At 37.0% G+C, this 18630-nt stretch overlaps 3 protein-coding genes across 4 annotated transcripts in view; 2 read left to right on the forward strand and 1 right to left on the reverse strand.

The window, feature by feature from the left end:
- LOC111488853 (guanylate-binding protein 4) overlaps window positions 1–4909 on the forward strand; it is a 9875-nt gene extending 4966 nt beyond the window's left edge. The window contains exons 8-17 of the mRNA XM_023136797.1: window positions 631–637; window positions 725–785; window positions 1681–1740; window positions 1850–1869; window positions 1967–2032; window positions 2285–2452; window positions 2627–2884; window positions 3253–3465; window positions 3894–4165; window positions 4487–4909. Coding sequence (XP_022992565.1) covers window positions 631–637; window positions 725–785; window positions 1681–1740; window positions 1850–1869; window positions 1967–2032; window positions 2285–2452; window positions 2627–2884; window positions 3253–3465; window positions 3894–4165; window positions 4487–4628 — 1267 coding nt within the window. The 3' untranslated portion in view covers window positions 4629–4909. The remainder of the gene's footprint in view (window positions 1–630; window positions 638–724; window positions 786–1680; window positions 1741–1849; window positions 1870–1966; window positions 2033–2284; window positions 2453–2626; window positions 2885–3252; window positions 3466–3893; window positions 4166–4486) is intronic.
- An 18-nt stretch (window positions 4910–4927) lies between these two features.
- Window positions 4928–11236, reverse strand: LOC111488854 (light-inducible protein CPRF2-like). The gene is made up of 6 exons (XM_023136798.1): window positions 10759–11236; window positions 10497–10593; window positions 9331–9541; window positions 8649–8724; window positions 8451–8576; window positions 4928–5671 (listed from the first exon to the last, which is right to left on the reverse strand). The coding sequence occupies exons 1-6, from the start codon at window positions 11206–11208 to the stop codon at window positions 5309–5311; spliced, it is 1323 nt and encodes a 440-aa protein (XP_022992566.1). The 5' UTR covers window positions 11209–11236; the 3' UTR covers window positions 4928–5308.
- A 964-nt stretch (window positions 11237–12200) lies between these two features.
- LOC111488852 (peptidyl-prolyl cis-trans isomerase CYP63-like) lies at window positions 12201–18287 on the forward strand. Of its 2 annotated transcripts, none has more exons than XM_023136795.1 (14): window positions 12201–12329; window positions 12884–12970; window positions 13068–13122; window positions 13534–13622; window positions 14841–14865; window positions 14976–15014; window positions 15090–15207; window positions 15381–15541; window positions 15635–15962; window positions 16057–16202; window positions 16553–16751; window positions 16854–17195; window positions 17313–17393; window positions 17813–18287. In XM_023136795.1, exons 2-14 carry the CDS (start codon window positions 12893–12895, stop codon window positions 18144–18146), a joined length of 1995 nt encoding a protein of 664 aa, XP_022992563.1. In that variant the 5' UTR covers window positions 12201–12329; window positions 12884–12892; the 3' UTR covers window positions 18147–18287. The 2 variants fall into 2 exon arrangements, with proteins under 2 accessions (XP_022992563.1, XP_022992564.1); XM_023136796.1 differs by having other exon boundaries at window positions 16057–16193.
- Window positions 18288–18630: the final 343 nt, after the last annotated feature.

Raw genomic sequence — 18630 nt, forward strand, 5'->3', positions numbered from 1 at the left:
TTTTTTTTTTTTTTTTTTTTTTTTTTTTTTTTTTTTTTTTTTTTTTTTTTTTTTTTTTTTTTTTTTTTTTGTTAAATTACAAATTTAGTTCCTAAACTTTGAAAGCTGTGTATGTTAATTTTTATTGTTGTACATCGTTAATTGTTTACATGGTTACTTAAATGTTGACCTGATTTGTTGGTTGAACTAACTAGTAATGATGTAGCATGATGTGAGAATTGGTCAGTTGAATAAAGTAAGAGCAATCAGACAAAAACAATTTGGTTCAAATGTATTCTGCCCTCTTGGCTCTCACCCCATCAAATATTTTTGCTGGCCCACCCTTATTTTATTCGATTAACCTATTTCAGTGTGCCACTCCATGCCAAAGTGCCAAATCATCACTTGCTTATCCAATTAGCATGCTACATCAATATTTGAGTAGTGATATTGAAGATTGAGACTTAATGCAAAATTGAAAACTTAGGAACATTATTAAACCTTTTAAGAGTTCAAGGACTTATAAGCTCATTCATCAAAATTTAGATGCTTTTGTAAATTAACATTTTTTTCTTGTTGGGTTTTTAAATTTCTTATGTTGCAATCTGACTGTTACATGTTTTATTCTGCACGCTGCTCGTGGGCATGTAGAGTGAAGGTAGTAAACTTTTAGCCCTGTTTTAGTTACTTTCATTCTTCCTCCATCACACCTTATAACGGAGATCTGTTACTTTATAATCTGTAGGGACAAGATGTTGCCTTTGAGCCTGCTAAGTTGCTATGGCTTATTCAGCGTGATTTTCTACGTAGGTTCCCTGCTTTCGTGACTTTTGCACACAGTTTTCAAGTTATCTAATGATTCTGCATTTTTTTTTTTTTTTTTTATAATTCTTATAATCATAATTTAATCTTTCAAATTGATCCAAATTGATCACATCAGCATGTCATATGCCGTTTGATTAGTGGGAATGAAGTATGCTTACTGGATAGACGTCAGTATATCCATATTAGTTATATGAGAAGGCAAAGGTGCTTGGTATTGAAGTATACTCAACATCCTTGACTATTAAATTTAGATGGAGTTGTATTCCTGTCGAAGAAGGTGATCTTTGAATCCCAACACCGTAGGCCTAGTTGTTCTCTTAATTATTCTTAAAGCCAATTAATATTGCTTTAAATGTTTGATTTGTTTTGAAACAATACATTTTTTTGTAAGAAAAATTCACTTGCACCAAGAGAAATGAAAGAAGAAAATCAAACTTACCAGACTAAGCCACAAAAAGACTTACAAGTGGGAGCTCCAATTGTCACGATCATAAAGAAGCAATATGATCTTAAAAACCATAGCAATTGGTTGAAGAAGATTATTGACATTGACGGTTTACTTTGGGAGGCTATTAGGTTTAGTGCCTAATAGCCAGAATTCTTATGTCAATCTGACAGAGTAATCTTAAAATCCTCTGGCTATAATGCTGTTAATTGGTCTTGTTTCTTGTTTTTTTTTAAAAAAAAAAAAAAAAAAAAAAAATTGGCCCATTAAGTCTAAGATTTGACCCAATGTATTTTGTTTCTGACACTTCGGCTGGAGCTTTGTATATATTTTTGGCCATCAAATAGGGAATTAAAAGGAGGTGTCCTGTTCTTCCTGCCCCCAATTTTTGTACTCTAGATTTATTTGACTTTTCTGTTGCTGTTTTATAGAAGGAAAAAGTGTTCAAGAAATGGTGAATGAAGCTCTAAAACAAGTGCCTAATAGAGAAGGTTGGTTTTAATGTTTTACTGCAATAAGACTAGACTTATTCATTCTAAAGTATCTTAGCATATTTGTAAGATTTTTTTTTAATGCATGATGCTTTTATGATAAATGCAGGAAACAAAAACATTGATCTGGTATTCACCCTCAGACTTCTGTTTCGTTTTTTATGGAAAGAAAAGAAAAACATTTATTTTTCAGGGAGAAAAGGCGTGATCTCTGTAATTGCATCAGGTAAACCAAATTCGAGATTCTTTGGCTATTATGGGAGATAATAGTACAGCCTTCAGCTTACCACAAGTATGACCCTTCCTCATTTTTTGATCATCTCTACGTTCAGTTTCATTATTAACATGGGGTTATGCTTAATTGTGGTGTTAGGAAGAAGGGATCCTTGCATGCACATTTACTTCTATGTCAAAACATGTTATTTCTATAAAAACTGATATGCATGGTAGTAGCAAGCTATGTTCTAGGCATATAGGACCATATTTCTTTCAAAACTTTTTCTTGAGGAGTCCAATAAAATTGTGATTTTTATGCTTTTAACAGCCTCATCTTCAAAGAATCAAGCTTTGTGATATGAAGGATGGTGAGCTGGAGCCAACATATGTTACAAAGAGGGAAGAGTTAAAAAAGCTTGTTACGAGCATTATCCGTCCGAAGATTGTGCAGGGAAAATCTATGAACGGGAAGGAATTTGTATCCTTTTTAGAACAGGTGAATGTGCATTTTATTGTCTCGAATTTATTTGCTCGTTACCAGTCTTTTCACTAGTGGTTCCACTAACAATTTGATGAACATTTAAATGATGTATGCATCCATTTTTTTCTTTAATTTTTATAAATACATGATTTATTTGTAATTTCAATTTACATTTTGCTTCACTTTTAGATTCTTGAAGCATTGAATAAAGGGGAAATTCCATCTACCGGATCTCTTGTTGAGGTATTCAACAAGGGTGTTCTTGAGCGATGTTTGAAAATATACAGTGACAGAATGGCAACGGTGCATTTACCTATGACAGAGCAATCTCTGCAAGGAACCCATGAAATCCATCGAGCTGAGGCAATGCGAGCTTTCGATGAACAACATTTTGGCCGTCACCATGCAAAGAAGTCAGTCACACAACTTGATGAAGAAATCGACAAGGTTTCAACTTCTCTATTAAAAGTAGTCTTAATTTTTTGGAGTATGATGTCAAGTATCTTCAAATTAGTGAATAATAGTTGCTAAACATCTGATACCTTGGTGTATTTTAGCCTATTTCTTGTGAAGTTGAAGTAAACAATTCATTTGGATGAAACTGAGAGAACCATCTTGCAGTGCTAGTCTCTTAATAGTTTCTAGTAGTAGTTGTAATAATAGTGATAATCAAAGAGAACTTCTTCATGTTTGGTTCTTAGCATGCATTGTTTATCATTGGCCTCCACTACAATTGCTTGAATAACATGTTTTTTTCCTTTGATTTCTAAGCCCCTTGTTATGTAAGCTCCCTAACCTCTAAAAATTGTTTATAGGTGCATAGTAACATTATATTGGCAAATCGGTATCAATCCTCAAAGCTCTGTGAGGCACTGTATACGAAGTGTGAAGATCAAATGGACCACCTTCAAGCTCTAAGGCTTCCGTCAATGGCAAAATTCAATGCAGGTTTTCTGCAATGCAATCAAAGTTTTGAGCAAGAGTGTGTTGGACCATCAAAAGAAAACTATGAGCAACGTATGTCAAAGGTAATGCGGCCATCAGTTAATCATTTTATTTTATTTTTTCATTTGTTGTCTTACACATCCACTTATTCCTCTCACATTGGAGTATCGTTATCTTGATGTTTAATTCTGATTTTATGTTAATTTCATGGAACATAGATGACAGTGAAATGGGTGTTTCGCTTAGTTTTGCTCGTAAACAAAACTCGTTTTAATGACCTGATTTATTCATAAAGTTACAAATATCTTTCAAGTTGTTTTAGTGACCTTCATGTGGTGTCTCAATCGGTATTTTGAAATTTATTTTGTTTTAAAAAGAATAAATTTGATTTGTACTGTGTTCATTACATGACCCCATTTCTTTCTAGATGTTTTCCACATACGTTTTCAAATCGACCATATACAGTTTCAGAAGCTGAAGTTTCTAATCATGGATGAGTCATGATTTGCAGATGTTAGGGAAGTCACGATCTCTCTTTATCAAGGAATACAATCACAGGCTTTTCAATTGGATGGTGGCGTTTTCTCTTGGCATGGTGATTGTGGGAAGGTTTGTTATAAAGTTCTTCTTAATTGAAATTGGGGCATGGCTGCTCTTCATCTTTTTGGAGATATACACGAGGATGTTCTGGTCGGCCGAGACCCTTTACTACAGCCCTGTGTGGCATTTTGTTGTAGTCACCTGGGAAACAATCGTTTATAGCCCCATCCTGGATTTGGACAGGTTAGAACTTTTCTGGTTATTGAATATACCATACCTTATATCTAAGTATGAGCTTCATACCGACACATTCTCATGCCTAAAAATTGAAACCTTCAAGTCTTAGATCATTTGACAGTGTAAATGAATGATTTTATTGAGGAAGGATAGTGTTTTCAGTTCCTCCAACTATTTCTAGAAATACACCTTCATGACTGGTAACTTTTGGTTTGTTCATAGAGAGAATGACCTTTCATCTCACTAGAAGATCATGTTTGGATGTCATATATGGTGTTGAAACTGATGTGAGTTTAACTGGTTTTCTTGGTTTATTTGGTGAAACAGATGGGCGATTCCCATGGGAGTGTTGGCTGCTGTTTTGGTTGTGTATTGGAGGTGTTGTGGAAGAAGAAAATATGGATCCCATTGGATTTTGCCATTATACAACAATCCCAAGAATGGTTCACACAGGCCAAGATCAGACTGATAACATTAATCTTTGCATCTCTCCAACCAGTTTGCAGTTTCTTTTTTTGATCTTTCTGGCGAGCTCTTCACCTTTTTGATACATGAAGCTCGCCGCTGCTTATCAGCTTCAACATTAGTTAGGAACCAAGTTTAGACAGATCATTTATCATCATTCTGTAGCGACAGTATAACAGAAGTATATGGATCAAGGAAATATTGCTGTCCGTCAAATATATTTGTAACATCTCTAAAATATTGTATTCAATTTTACTCACCCAAGCGATTTCCTCTCTTTTAACACCTGAAAGAGACCAGACATGACAAGAAAATCTATATCACATTCAATTTTACTCATAGATGCTCATCTTTTTTCTTCAATTCAAAGCTTGAATGTAGCTTGGGAAATAGCTATAGTGCACAAATTGCTGTATTCAGTTCCTTTCTAAGGCTGTATTCAGTTCCTTTATATGGAACCAACCAACTAGCCAGCTGATTTTTGCTTCTAAAAAAATACCCACTTAAAACGGGATCCAAGTCTTATTACATAATGGAACATGAAATGAAAACAATAGGTAAGGAGTATTTCATTTCTTATTAATCCCTTTAATGCCACAAGCCTGATGATACATGTAAATGGTTGATACCTCGCAAAAGACCCACCTGGGTCTTTGGAAAATAAATTTGGAACAGAAACGGCATTCAATTCTTGTGGTTTGGAGCAGCGTTTGAAGGTTCTGCATCCCAACCTGACATTGGGCCATGCATGGTCTGCTTCTGCACGTGATCAATATGCACGGAGGGCATATCGGTCATTTTGGTTGCCACGTCATTTTGTGATCTTCCAACATGTGGAATGGGTGGGGAAATAGTTGGAACAGGGCCTTCCAAATTCTGGTGATGTGGGGGGCTGTTTGCAAATGGAGACATGTTTCGGTGGAAGAATTGGGTGTTGGATTGCGTAGGCATTCGGCCACTGACAAACGGCATTTGGCTTTGAGACATGGCAACAAGCAGTGGATTCACTCCTGTCACTCTCTTCACTGTTTCTTCAGCCATTTTCACCTGAAAATTCACGTACAATATTCATAAATATCCTATTGATTTCCCAAAAACATAAAATCAGGCATCATACTATTCTCACTATATAGTAAATCCATCCTTGTACTCTACAAGAATGGGCACCTAAAAAAACTACACCATTAAGAGCCTTCCAATCACTAATAATCAACAAGAGTTGTAATTACAACAGGTTGTAAATACAAAAGAATTTTGTGGGTAGAGAAATCCCCTAAGATATTGTATTTTGTACAAGATTACAAAAAATGTCAAAAAAGGGTTCGACGGCCGGTTGAAAAAATGTGGGCTTATTTTTCTTTTCTTTCTTTCCGAGTTTTCTTATTTATAATCGGAAGTTTTTTTTAAGGGTTAGGGAAGATATATTTTTTTTGGGAGTTCCATGTTAAGTGTCATGTTCGTACTTTTCAAATTGCACAACGCCATGATTTTGACACAATCATAATCAACCTGGAGGAAAACTCAATCCCCATTACACTTTTTTACCAGCTTTGTGACTTCGTCGGACTGTAGGCGAGGTTCTCCTTCGCCGATCAAACAAAACTCATACAGAAATTAAGCTTCATTCAGCCATACACATTGCATGTACATGCATTTTCACTTGATTAGGACTCTAACTGACTTGGTTCAACCTTGCTTCTACACTAGGCCAAGTTCTTTCAAATGCAACGTCGCATCTCATCTTGTCACTTAGTTCTTAATAACACAGACTTGATCCGAAACTTCACCAAGATGTGTTTGGACCCTTCATTGGATTAAAACAACCTCAAAACACTCAACCGAAGCTTATCAAGTGATTTCAACGCTTACTAGAGCCTATTGGAGCATTATAACGCTTATAAGGGCATGTTGATGCCAGAGCTTATCAAGGCATTACAAAGCTTATCGGGACAAATCGGTTCAATATAATGCAAACCGTAACTCTGGAGTCCCACTGATGCTTCATGATGCATACTGAGACTTGAGATGTCATCGGTCTTCACTGTTCACTTTGACACGCTTATAGAGAACCAACCCATGAGTAATCTTTTATGATCAAAACATCTCGAACATTCATTCATCCTAATGGTAACAAGCATGAACCCTCTCGTGTCCATGTTTAGTCATTTCTGCATACCTTGTCGAAGAATGACCTTATATACCAATCTCTGACTCAAGGGAAGGGGCGCAATGTTAGCACACCCGTGTTGTTTGACACAGTCCTCAGAAACCCATTGAAAGAAAACGCCCAAGACACTTGTATTGCGATGCTTCCGCACACCATGACACATGCATGTGTCAAGGGGTAGCTCATTTAGGTCTGGGACCCAACGATGGTGGAGAGTTGACACCATGCCTTCACTTGTAGTATATTCTAAGGTATATTGCTTCAGCAAGAGTAGATGTCATTTTGGCAATGAGTCATTGGTTGAGTGTTTGTCAAGTATCCAATTTACACCAAATTTGACGAGCTTTCATCTTTCATATAGACAAACTTAACTCTAAAGTGCTTGTCAAGAATCACATTGGAACCCCGACTTTTGAAGATATGGTCAGCCTTATCCAACCCCCTTTAAGTTAGTCTTTGACACTCTTAACAACATTGTTGTCTCAAATTTTAATTATGCCTTAGTTTATCAATCCTACTCTCTCCTTAGTACGGTTGTGACATTAAATGTATCCGAAAGAATAGGTGACTTGTCCATGGTGTGTCCCAGGTTTAACAAAAATACCAAAAAAAATGGACACTGAGATAGGTGTCTTAGATGTGTCCTATCCAACGACACAACACGTGTTCACACTCTTTGGCCTATGTCAATAGACAAGTAAGCTATTGACAACAATCTACCAATTGAGACTTCCTCAATCACTTTCTATCATCCAAGTGCACTTGATGATTAAAATCATACCTCTCCTATAACACACTAGTCTGGTTGAGGTGGCAATGCCACAACATTGAGAAGGCAAGTACACTAACAATTGTGCTGGAGAATGTGCAAATCATGGGCATTTAAATTTTCTGAAATCTTACACCGTCTATCATCAAGGTGCATCGACGAACACAAGATGGTTTCTTTTCGGTGTACCTTCACTCGTCAAGGTACAAAACAATTCAATAGACAATATTGTTCTTTAATATGGTTCAGATGCCTTTGTTTTCCTTTTTTTTTTTAATAATTGTGAATGTTCAGGCCAGATTAAGTGCACCAAGGCTATTCTCATGGGATAACTAAAATACCCTACTACATTTAGTTTTCAAAGTAGCTCGTAAGAAATTAAATACTATATAGGTAGAAATCATGATTTCAACCTATTCCCTTTGAGCTCTTTGCTATTTACATTGGCCCTTACTGACCACTAGATTAATCCGTTGTAGTTTCGGTTTTGATGCACTTTTAAAAAGTTTGTTCATCTTGCATTTATGAAAACAGTTTATAGTGCTGCCTAGGAACCAATAAAAAAGAGCCTATGATAACGGAGCAGGGTGAACCTGAAAAATGTGGAAATGGCACTCTTACGTGGAAGAAAAGAATGAAGGAACAGGAGGAAAGTACTATCATCCACGATCAAGAATTGCCAAAGGTAGATGAAGAGGAATGCATCAGAACTTTAACCATTCCGCAAGGGAGAGCGCAATGCCTAATTTCTGCTTTAATTAGATGTTCAAAGTCCTTTTTGTCCTTGTTTTGGTCTTTTATGTTATTCTTCTTTTCTTTCTTCCCCCCACTCCTTCCTTTACCCCCAAGGGAGAAAAAGAACCAAAAAGAAAAAAACAACAATGACTAACCTTCGCTCTTAAAGTCTCGATATCAGCTTTTAAAATTCTATTGTCAACAGCTGCATCATCGTACTTCTGATTTACATCTGTTAGACGCTTTAACAAAGTAGAGTGTTCAACCCTAAGTTGACCAACCTTTAGAAAAGGAACCACATTTAGTAAATGTTTTAGTAAGAAAGGAAAGTAACCGAGAACATATAAGGGTACCTGTGTCTCAAGTTCATTCAAGTGTGCTTGTTTTCGTCGTCTGGAGCGTCTTGCTGATTCTCTATTTGACAACATCCTAGGCCACCATCAATGTCAAGTGAGTAAAGCTAGGACCGGGCAACAAATTGGGCAGAAGGATTGATTTTTCGCATATGGCTTCTTTTTCTCTCCTTTCTCTAATATTTATTTACTGATTAGAAACAAAAACTCTTCCAGACAATAACACTTACTAAACAAGTAAAAGGACAGGATGGAAGATGAGGTATCTTACTTTCCCAAAAACCAATAACGATCACACAAAAAACCCCTCAATAGTAGCAACAAGAAAAGAGGATAGTTTTTATTTAAATGCAAAGTAAACATGCTTGACATATCTCTATTAGTAAAAATTACAGAATTTTTCTAATAAGTGCTCTTTTCCAAAATATTTTATTGGAAGGTGCAACTTCAAGCTTTTTTGTTTCACAAAGGTACAACGTGATTGTGGAGGGGATTTGATATGAGAATTAAGTTTAGCACATGATGAACTTATATCATCAAAGAAGATGTAACAACAATACCTTCTCTAAAAATTATAACGGGGGAAAAGAATAATAGAAGGCATAAGAAGTAAACAATAACCAGAGGGTGATCAAATGATCGTTGCTTGAGTCAATATTCTCAATCAACGGAAATATATTACCTCCTAGCTCGTCTTGCATCACCAGGATCCATATTCTCAATGTTTTCAATGTCTCCTTCAAGATCATCATCATCGGACTCGTCTCTGGATGATCCACTTGTTGTTTGCACAGCTTGTATCCCAAGCTTCTTAGGCACTGCAGGTAAGGATGGGATCCCAAGTTGACTACCGGTAGCCTCACTTTCTTTTGTTGAAGTTCCACGATCAGAGCCTTAGCCACCATTTAGAAAAAGTGATATTGCAGTTATAGCACACAGTTCCAATGGTAAAAAGAGTTGGAAGGGACAAGATAAATCAAGAAAAGGGTACTAACTAGTAAAATATAAGTTCCCCAAAAAAAAAATATATATTTTGACTACTATCTTAAGCATGTTTTTTTCCCCCTTTTTATAGATGCCAAACTTACATTGAGAGAGTGAAAGAATAAAAAAGCAGCTTACAAAAATTATCGTCGAAAAATGGAGCAAAAAAAGAAAAAAAAACATTGGAGCATTTTATGTAATTGATATCCGATAGGGACCCTCTATATATACCATTCATCGTATCAATGAATGAGCCGAAATAATACCTAAAGACCTAACAAGATAAAAATAAAGGACTTCAAATAATAAGACGACAGGGATGATAACAAAAAAATTTAGCATTCCAGGAGATCAATAGAATAATCAAACTAGCTTACTAGGAGATGAACATCATCAAATATTAGAAAAGATAACTGTAGAGCTACCGAAAAGAGTCCAGACATTCAATATTACCAGAGTGGAGTGAGAAAAGTCCGGTTGCATGTCATTATGCCATGCACTACAACCGGCAACTTTTCAATCCATAATTCATAATTACGGAAACTCAACTTGATGAGACAAAATCAACACTTCGCAGTCGAGGTGTTCAAAAGATGCGGCTTCTGAAGAAATAACACCACCCTCCGCCAAGAACAATGTACCAACGTGCCCCCCACAACAGAGAACTGGAAAACAAAAGAAATGTTCCATATTTTTTCCACAAATTTGACTTCACGTACTAGATCTTCTCATATACGAGAGAATGCTCAATACTTCTGTCGGCACCAAATGGAAAACGGCCAACGAAAGCCATAGGAATAGCTAGATAACTACGATAAATAATGAATATAATAAAGCTCATAAGACTGCCTGAGCGGAAGCTACCTTGGCCCGGGGCTTGAATGCCAAATTCCAATGCGTTCGATGTTTGCCCAGGGTGATCGGCTGGCTGGACTGGGCCATTGGGCTCCGAAGACGCGACCTGTAGTCGCGAACACTAAAATGGCTAAAAACAACTTCTCTTTCAAAAGAAACAGATTGAGTTCCTCAATTTCACCTCAAAACACAATTAGAGTTCTGCATTTCAAATCCCTACTCCCCAAAGCACAGACACCAATCAGTTTCAAAAAAGAGAGAAAATAGTTACCCGCGACAGAGCCGCAGCAGCGCAAGCCATATCAAGCCGATTCTTCAAAAACACATGGTACTGATCAGGATTACTCCGAGCCATTTTCGACGGATCCAACGACGGAATTGGCTGAGAACGATCGTGATCACAATCCGCCTTCTTGATCTCCAAAATCTCATCATCACCTTCATCACGCTTCGATGTCGACGACTGAGAAGCAGGAGATGCCACATCCACTGGAGAAACCACCACGCGATCGGAGGTAGTCGAAGGGCAACTGTTCACAGGCAACGCCGAAACTTCCTCGAGAAACCTCTCGAGCGCCCACTCAGAGGCGCTTCGGTTCATCGTCAAGGAAGGATCCAGCGATAGAAAAGGAGAATACGATGGCGACGAAGATGGCGGCGGCGGCGGCTGTGGCGACCAGAAGGATTCGGAGAGGTCTTCCGATGAGAAGAAAGTATGCATCGTCGTTGTCAGAGTCCGATTTGTTTCCCTCGTTTTGTACGCGCGTTTTCAATGTGAACTTTAAGCGCGTGGGCAAAAATCCGGTGCCCTAAGGACCACCATACTCGACCAATGAGAAATATCCAAGTGTTAATCTGGATTTTTTACTTGTAAGAAAGTCAACATTTGATTTGGTTTGGGTCGGTTCTAGAGACATCGAGGGGTGAGAGTATAGTCAACAACGACATATATATCATTAAAAATATCATATGATATAACAATGTGACAAATGTATCTCAATGTTCAATAATTTACTTAACATGCTCCTATACGTACCACTAGAAACATGATGTAGTTACTCTTAAGGGCAAAACTTGTTCTTAATCCACTCGTTAATTGTTCTAAGTCAAAGTCGAGTAAAACCTATACATCGACCATCTTGAAAGTCATAGTATTGATTGTTATCATCCCACTTTGCATCGTGCAATAGTACGACGTGTTGAAAATATATAATTCATCTAAAAAAAAAGTAATGGAACAGTGCAGCACACCGAAATGAACAACTTTTCTACTTGAGTTCTAAAAACTTAGAGGAACGATAGTCAATATTAATGAAGTCGATCACATCAATTTAAAAATCGAATAAATAAATAAAATTATGTTTAGAAATTAAAATGATAAAAATCTTAATATTTTAGAAATTAAATTAATAAAAATACTTTTATTATTATTATTTTAGGACGATCTTATTTTATTTCAAAAATACTTTAAACGGTTAAAATGATAAAACTAAAAAAAAATACTATTATCTAATGGGTCCATTAGTATTAAATTTTTTAAAAGATTTAAATCGAATCAATAAAAAATTTAGACATTAAACTCAAAATTTAATAACTTATTTTTTGAATTTTTTTTTTAAAAGTTTTGATTGAAAAATAGTATTCTTATTTGTAATGTACGAAAATGACGCGAGTTTAATGTAATAAAACCATACGATAAAATTGAAAGTGAAAAGAAAAAAAGAAAAAAAAAAAAAAAGAAAAGGACCAACACTGGGATTCAATCGCCAAAACCCAACTCACTTCGTTGAAAGCTTAGGCAACTCAGCCGTTCATCTTGGTGGAGCGAGAAAAATCTGTGAGGTAAGCTAATTTCGAGCTCCATTGAAGCCAATTATTTTCAGATACATTCAATCTAATCTAAGGTGATTTCGTTTCAATCATAAAGCTACTGCTAGCTATTTTGATTCATCCATCAGCTACTTGCAGGATTTCTGTTTCTACGAAGTTTTTTTTCTTTGTTGTTTCCATGAGAATTTGTATTTTGGAGCTCCTAAAGTTCGAAAGATTTGCTTATAGGAGCTTTATCTCTTCAGACGAAATGGATCTTCGTTTAGGGTTTAGGGTTTTGTGTGATTGTTGTCTTGAGACGATACTCGAGCTGGCGTTGTATTAGAAAGCTTTTATGCAATGTAATGTCTTGACGTTGGTAGATGGCAGCCGTTGAAGATTAACGTTGATGATATTGTGGGATCTGATAAGCTTGTTCATTTTATGTTGCTTAAAATCATGAAAGGAGCTACAATTTTTTTATTTTAGATTTCTGTGTTGCATATTCCATTTTGCCCAGATGTAGTTTTGAGAAATTTGTACATTTGATTAATTTGGATGTACTAATTTCTTCTTTCCTTGAAAAGCTAAACGTGATGAGCAAGAAGAAAAATCCTCTTGTGTTCTTGGATGTTTCAATTGACGGGGAACCAGTGCAAAGAATTATCATAGAAGTGAGTGAATTTCTTTGGTCCCTTTATCTGTTGAAATGAAGCAAAAAGATTTTATGTGCTTGATTTCTGATAACATGTTCTCTTTTGAACAATGCAGCTCTTTGCCAATGTTGTTCCTAAAACCGCCGAAAATTTCAGGGCACTCTGTACAGGTAGGTTTTATTGCTTGTAAGTTTAAAATCTTGTTTCTGATTATCCAAGAAATATCAAGAATGATCTAAATTTGATGCATATTGTAATATTCATTTGTTTAGCTATTTATCATTTTATTATTCAAAAAGCGTCGAGAATAATCTTTAAATAAATCCTAATCATTTTATATCTGATCTCGAATCCATTAATGATTCTTTCTTGCTATTGCTAGATGCCTGATATATGGAAAATAACCTTTGAAATTATACTTGTTTGGTGTAATCTACACTTGTCCGATAGTAGTCGGTAATAGTAAAAAATACAATAACTAATCAACACAGTATACTTTGGGCGAATATATTGTTTTCCAATGACATTGCTTGCCAAAGTAACTGTTTGGTAAGAATTTATTGCAATTTCTTTGTTTTCAGGTGAAAAGGGGATTGGGAAGACTACAGAGAAGCCTCTTCACTACAAAGGAACATTTTTTCATAGAGTTATTAAAGGGTTCATGGCCCAAGTATGTTACTTTTGTTCTTTGCTTTTCATCATTAGATGCTGAGTATTCAGAAATAAATAAATGGTTTTGATTCTATCATAATACATAACTACATAAAGAAATATATGCTTTTCATGCACTTATTCCTTAAATAAATGCTTTTCAAATCTCTTATACCTGATAACTGAATTATGAAAAACACTTTCGATGCACTTATTGTGAGATCCCATACTGGTTAGAGAAGAGAACGAAACATTCCTTATAAGGGTGTGAAAACCTCTCCCGATCGGACTCGTTTTAAAATCATGAGGCTGGCGACGGTACATAACGGGCCAAAGCGGCAATATCTGCTAGCGGTGGGTTTGGGCTGTTACAAATGGTATTAAATCCAGACACCGGGCGGTGTGCCAAAGAGGACGCTAGGCCTCCAAGGGTGCTGGATTGTGAGATCCCACATCGGTTAGAGAGGAGAACAAACTATTCCTTATAAGGGTGTGAAAATCTCTTCCGATCAGACACGTTTTAAAACCGTGAGGCCGGCTATGGTACACAACGGGCCAAAGCGACAATATATGCTAGCGGTGGATTTGGGCTATTACAAATGGTATTAGATCCAGACACCGAGCGATGTGCCAAAGAGGACTCTAGGCCCCCAAGGGGGCTGGATTGTGAGATCCCACATCAGTTAGAGAGGAGAACGAAGCATTCCTTATAAGGGTGTGGAAACCTCTCCCTAAAAAATGCATCTTAATATTGAGGCTGACGGCGATATGTAACGAGCCAAAGCGGACAATATCTACTAGCGGTAGGCTTGGGCTGTTACACTTATTCCTTAAATAGTTGCAAAGACTTGCTGTAAAGGCCACTATTTTGACGTGCTGAATGTAAGCATGTGTTTGATATGAGTGAAAGAAAATCAAATGAATCTTTCTTTTGCTGTATTGGATTGAGTTGTTTTCCACAAATTAAAACGAAGCTTCTTGGCATGCATGCTTTCTTTATCCAGAAAAGATTTCAATGCCTTTTTCAATGTAAATTAACCATTTTCTTTCCCTTAAATCATGCCTTCGGCCATTTCTGGTATCACCATGGGGGTTTATTACTTCAAAATGTTAGGTATTCTAAACATGTTCATTAAGACCTCAGAAGGTTGACACACTGATTTTTGCTAAATCTACTTGTTTATCCCCTTAATATTTCTCCATGACCAATGTTTATTCTTTTTCTTTGCTCCTACAGGGTGGCGATTTTTCTCGGGGAAATGGTACGCCCTTCTTTCTTCTCATGAATTATTTGAAGGGATTTTTTTTTTCCTTTTAAATGTCATTATTTAATGTTTGGGCGTCTAATGGACAACATTTTACAACCTTGTAGGGACTGGTGGTGAAAGTGTTTATGGAGGAAAATTTTCAGGTATTTTCCCGTGTTCATCGAGCTCTTGTCAAAATATGTTCCATGTTATGATCGTACAAACTTGGAAAACTGCAGATGAGAACTTTAGACTAAAACACGATGGACCTGGTGTTCTTTCCATGGCAAACAGCGGTCCAAACACTAATGGATCTCAATTCTTCATGACATTTAAGCCCCAACCTCACCTTGATGGGTAATGAGTATTCTCTTGTACTGTCCTTAGGATTTGAAGATCAATAATTTCTCGACCATCCGTCTGGCTCCTTCTCACCTTCTTGAAAATCAAAAATCAAATGAAAATAATTCAACTTTATTGTATGTGGATAAGTATATGTTTGCTTGACGCTTTTCTGCAATTTTGAACAGGAAACATGTTGTCTTTGGAAAAGTTGTGATGGGAATGGATGTTGTGAAGAAAATTGAGCAGATTGGGACAGCTGATGGGAAGCCTAGACAACCTGTGAAAATTGTAGACTGTGGTGAACCATCAGAAATTAAGGATCCATCTGTGGTGAGAAAGGAAAAAGGTAACGAACTAATGTAGGTTATATTGGATCAACCAAAGCAAGAAATAAGGTGTTCTTCTAACGGCCTGTGCATGGTTCTTTAATCTTTTTCAGAGAAAAAGAAAAGGTTGAACAAGATTACATCTTCAGAATCTAGTTCTGATGGCCAAGTGAGAGGCAGACAGAAGAGGTCCTTAAAGGACAGAAAGAAAAAGAGAAGGAGATACTCTTCATCTGATTCATACAGCTCTGATACTGAATCGGATTCCTATTCTTCTGATTCAGAATCGTCACTTTCTGATTCTAGTTCCTCGAGTGATGGAAAGTACAGGAAGAGGAGATCCAAAAAAACAGCAAAATCCCAGCATGGAAGGAAAAGAAAAGGCCAAAAAAGAGAGAAAAGAGGTCGAGTAGGAAAGCATTCAAAGCGCAAGGCTAAATGGTTCGTGTCATGTCTAGTTGGGTTCTAGCTTTCTGCTTTCCTCTGTTATATTCTTTCAGTGTGTTTCAGGACATTGATAATAATTTGCCTTCAGGAGCTCTGGTAGTTCATCCGACATCGGGAGTATGAGTATAAGTGATAGTAGTAGTAGTTCTGATGGTGAACGAGTTGATCATCGTACCACTACTCATAAAATAGAGGATTCCAAGCATTCTGAGACTAAATCAAAAGGAATTATCGGTATAGTATCTCTTCCCGCTCAAATATGACTTCTTTTGCATTAATGCGATTTGTAACAGCCCAAACCTACTGCTAGCAGATATTGTCCGCTTTGGCTCATTTCTTATCGCCGTCAGCCTCATGGTTTTACGCATTTGCTGAGGAGAGGTTTCCACACCCTTATAAGGAATGCTTCGTTCCCTTCTAAGGGTGTGGAAACCTCTCCTTAGCAGACAAGTTTTAAAAACCTTGAAGGGAAGCCCAAAGAGGACAATATCTGCCAGTGGTAGTAGTGTTCATAACAAGTCCACATGTTACATCTCCAAGGTAATGGTACTGAACCATACACTTAAATGATTTGAATATTACAGATGAGAAGGAATCCTTGAATCCTGTAGCCGAGACCGCTGTGGAAAAACAGAAAAATCAGGACGTCAATTTATTACAGGAAGAAGGTGAACTGTCCCCGAAGCATGATGACATTCCGAACGATAGTCACAAAACTGAAATTGAGAGACTTGAGAGATCTCCTAATCAACATCCTGTTTCAGATGGCTCTAACTACTCCAGGTTTCAACTTCATTCTCATTCCCTTCTATATCCGTTTTTCAAATTGTTCCGAGTTTATGTTCCGGCAGTTGCTTCATGAACTTTTACATCCATGACCGACAGGAGCCCTACTCCTGAAAGGCCAAGAAACAGCCCCAGGAACAATCTTAACAGAAATCCTGATAAGACATTAGGAAATTCTGGGATGAAGTATGATGAGCGGAATAGGACAATGCCTTCACGGAGTCCTGTTCATGGTTCTTTCAGAAAAGCTCCTGATCCTTCAGCTTCAAATCACAGTCAAACTTCATCAAGAAGTCATTCTCCAAATGGCACTCCAAAACGTGTAAGGAAGGGGCGTGGTTTTACTGAGCAGTATTCATTTGTGCGTCGTTACCGTACTCCATCACCCGAACGTCCTCGTGGTTATGGTGGTCGAAGCATTTATGGAAGAAATCGTGCTGGGTAATTTTATTATTGTTGTTATTATTATTATTATTATTTTGTGGGTAAATATTTATTTTGAGATACTAACTATAATATAAAAGATTTTGGAATTTAGTTCTTTCATTTTATTTGAAGGTATTCAAGCTACACAGACAAACGTGATCGGTCACCTGATAGGCGATATCGAAGCCCTCCTAGAGGCAGGAGCCCTCCAAGGTTTTCTCCTTTCTCTTTCCATCTCTCACACACGGTCACACAAGCACAGAAAAGTTCATAAGACCGCTGTATGAGCTCGTCTTTTGCTCCTAATGTCTCGTTTTCTAAGAACTGCTGCAGTGTAGTCCTTGTAAAACTTGGCTTTTGGGGGGGGGGGGGTTGTGCTTCACTATGGATGTACTGTTTAAATACTTACCCAAAACATTGATATGACGAATATATATAACCATAAAACTTAAAAACAGGCAATAGTTACACCTAAGAAAGTTTGTATTATTTTAAACATCCAATGTACTCTTAAAGTCTCTAATTTATAAACCATTAGAAACTTGGCTCAAACAATTGCACATGATTTAGTCGACAGCCTTTTGTCTCTATAGATTTATAATATGTTTGAGTTGGAATTTCTATGCATCAAGATATCGAAGGAGTAGCCGGAGTGTTTCACACAGTCCAGGAAGTTATCGTGGTCGTTACAAAGACCGTAGCAAGAGTCGGAGTCCTAGTCCTTTGGAAAAGCGAACACAGATAAGTGAAAGACTAAAATCACGTCTTGGACCAAAGAAAAACTTTTCCCCTGAGAAAGAAAGATCGCAGTCGAGGAATCATAATTGTAGCTCGTCACGTTCAAGATCTCCAGATAAACGTCGTGGTGCTGCAAATTCTGGTTCTCCCAGTCGGTCTAGATCCAGCTCCTCCTTGTCTGGGCAAAGGGGATTAGTTTCCTATGGAAATGGTAGTCCCGAACCCTGATAAGAGCCATAAGCTTTTTGTACACAACTTATCTGCAAAGCTAAAGGAATGGTAAAAATACTTGGCCTTCCTACGACATGATGTTTGTAATTTCTCAAGTGATTTGTTTATATTGGGATTTTGCTTCAGTTATTTTCTTTAGCCCTAGACTTATAATTGTAACCGTCCAAGCCCAACGCTAGCTAGATATTATACTCTCTGGACTTTTCTTTGCAGGCTTTCCCTCAAGATTTTAAAACGCGTTTGCTAGGGAGAGGTTTTCACACCCTTATAAAAAATGCTCAGTTCTTCTCCTCAACTCATGAGATCTCACATTAATATGATCTCACATTAATATGTCTATGTTCAGGCACCTACATTTTCAAGTTTCAATGTAGTGAAGCTTCCTCTTCGGTGGTGGTTCCGTTCTGCACAGGTTTGAGCTTGTTCTCTTAAGTTACCTATGCCCTTTGTTTCAAAGAATAGTTACCCTTCGGGAGAATTA

The sequence above is a fragment of the Cucurbita maxima genome, unplaced genomic scaffold (genome assembly GCF_002738345.1).
Source record: "Cucurbita maxima cultivar Rimu unplaced genomic scaffold, Cmax_1.0 Cma_Scf00013, whole genome shotgun sequence".
Taxonomy (NCBI): domain Eukaryota; kingdom Viridiplantae; phylum Streptophyta; class Magnoliopsida; order Cucurbitales; family Cucurbitaceae; genus Cucurbita; species Cucurbita maxima.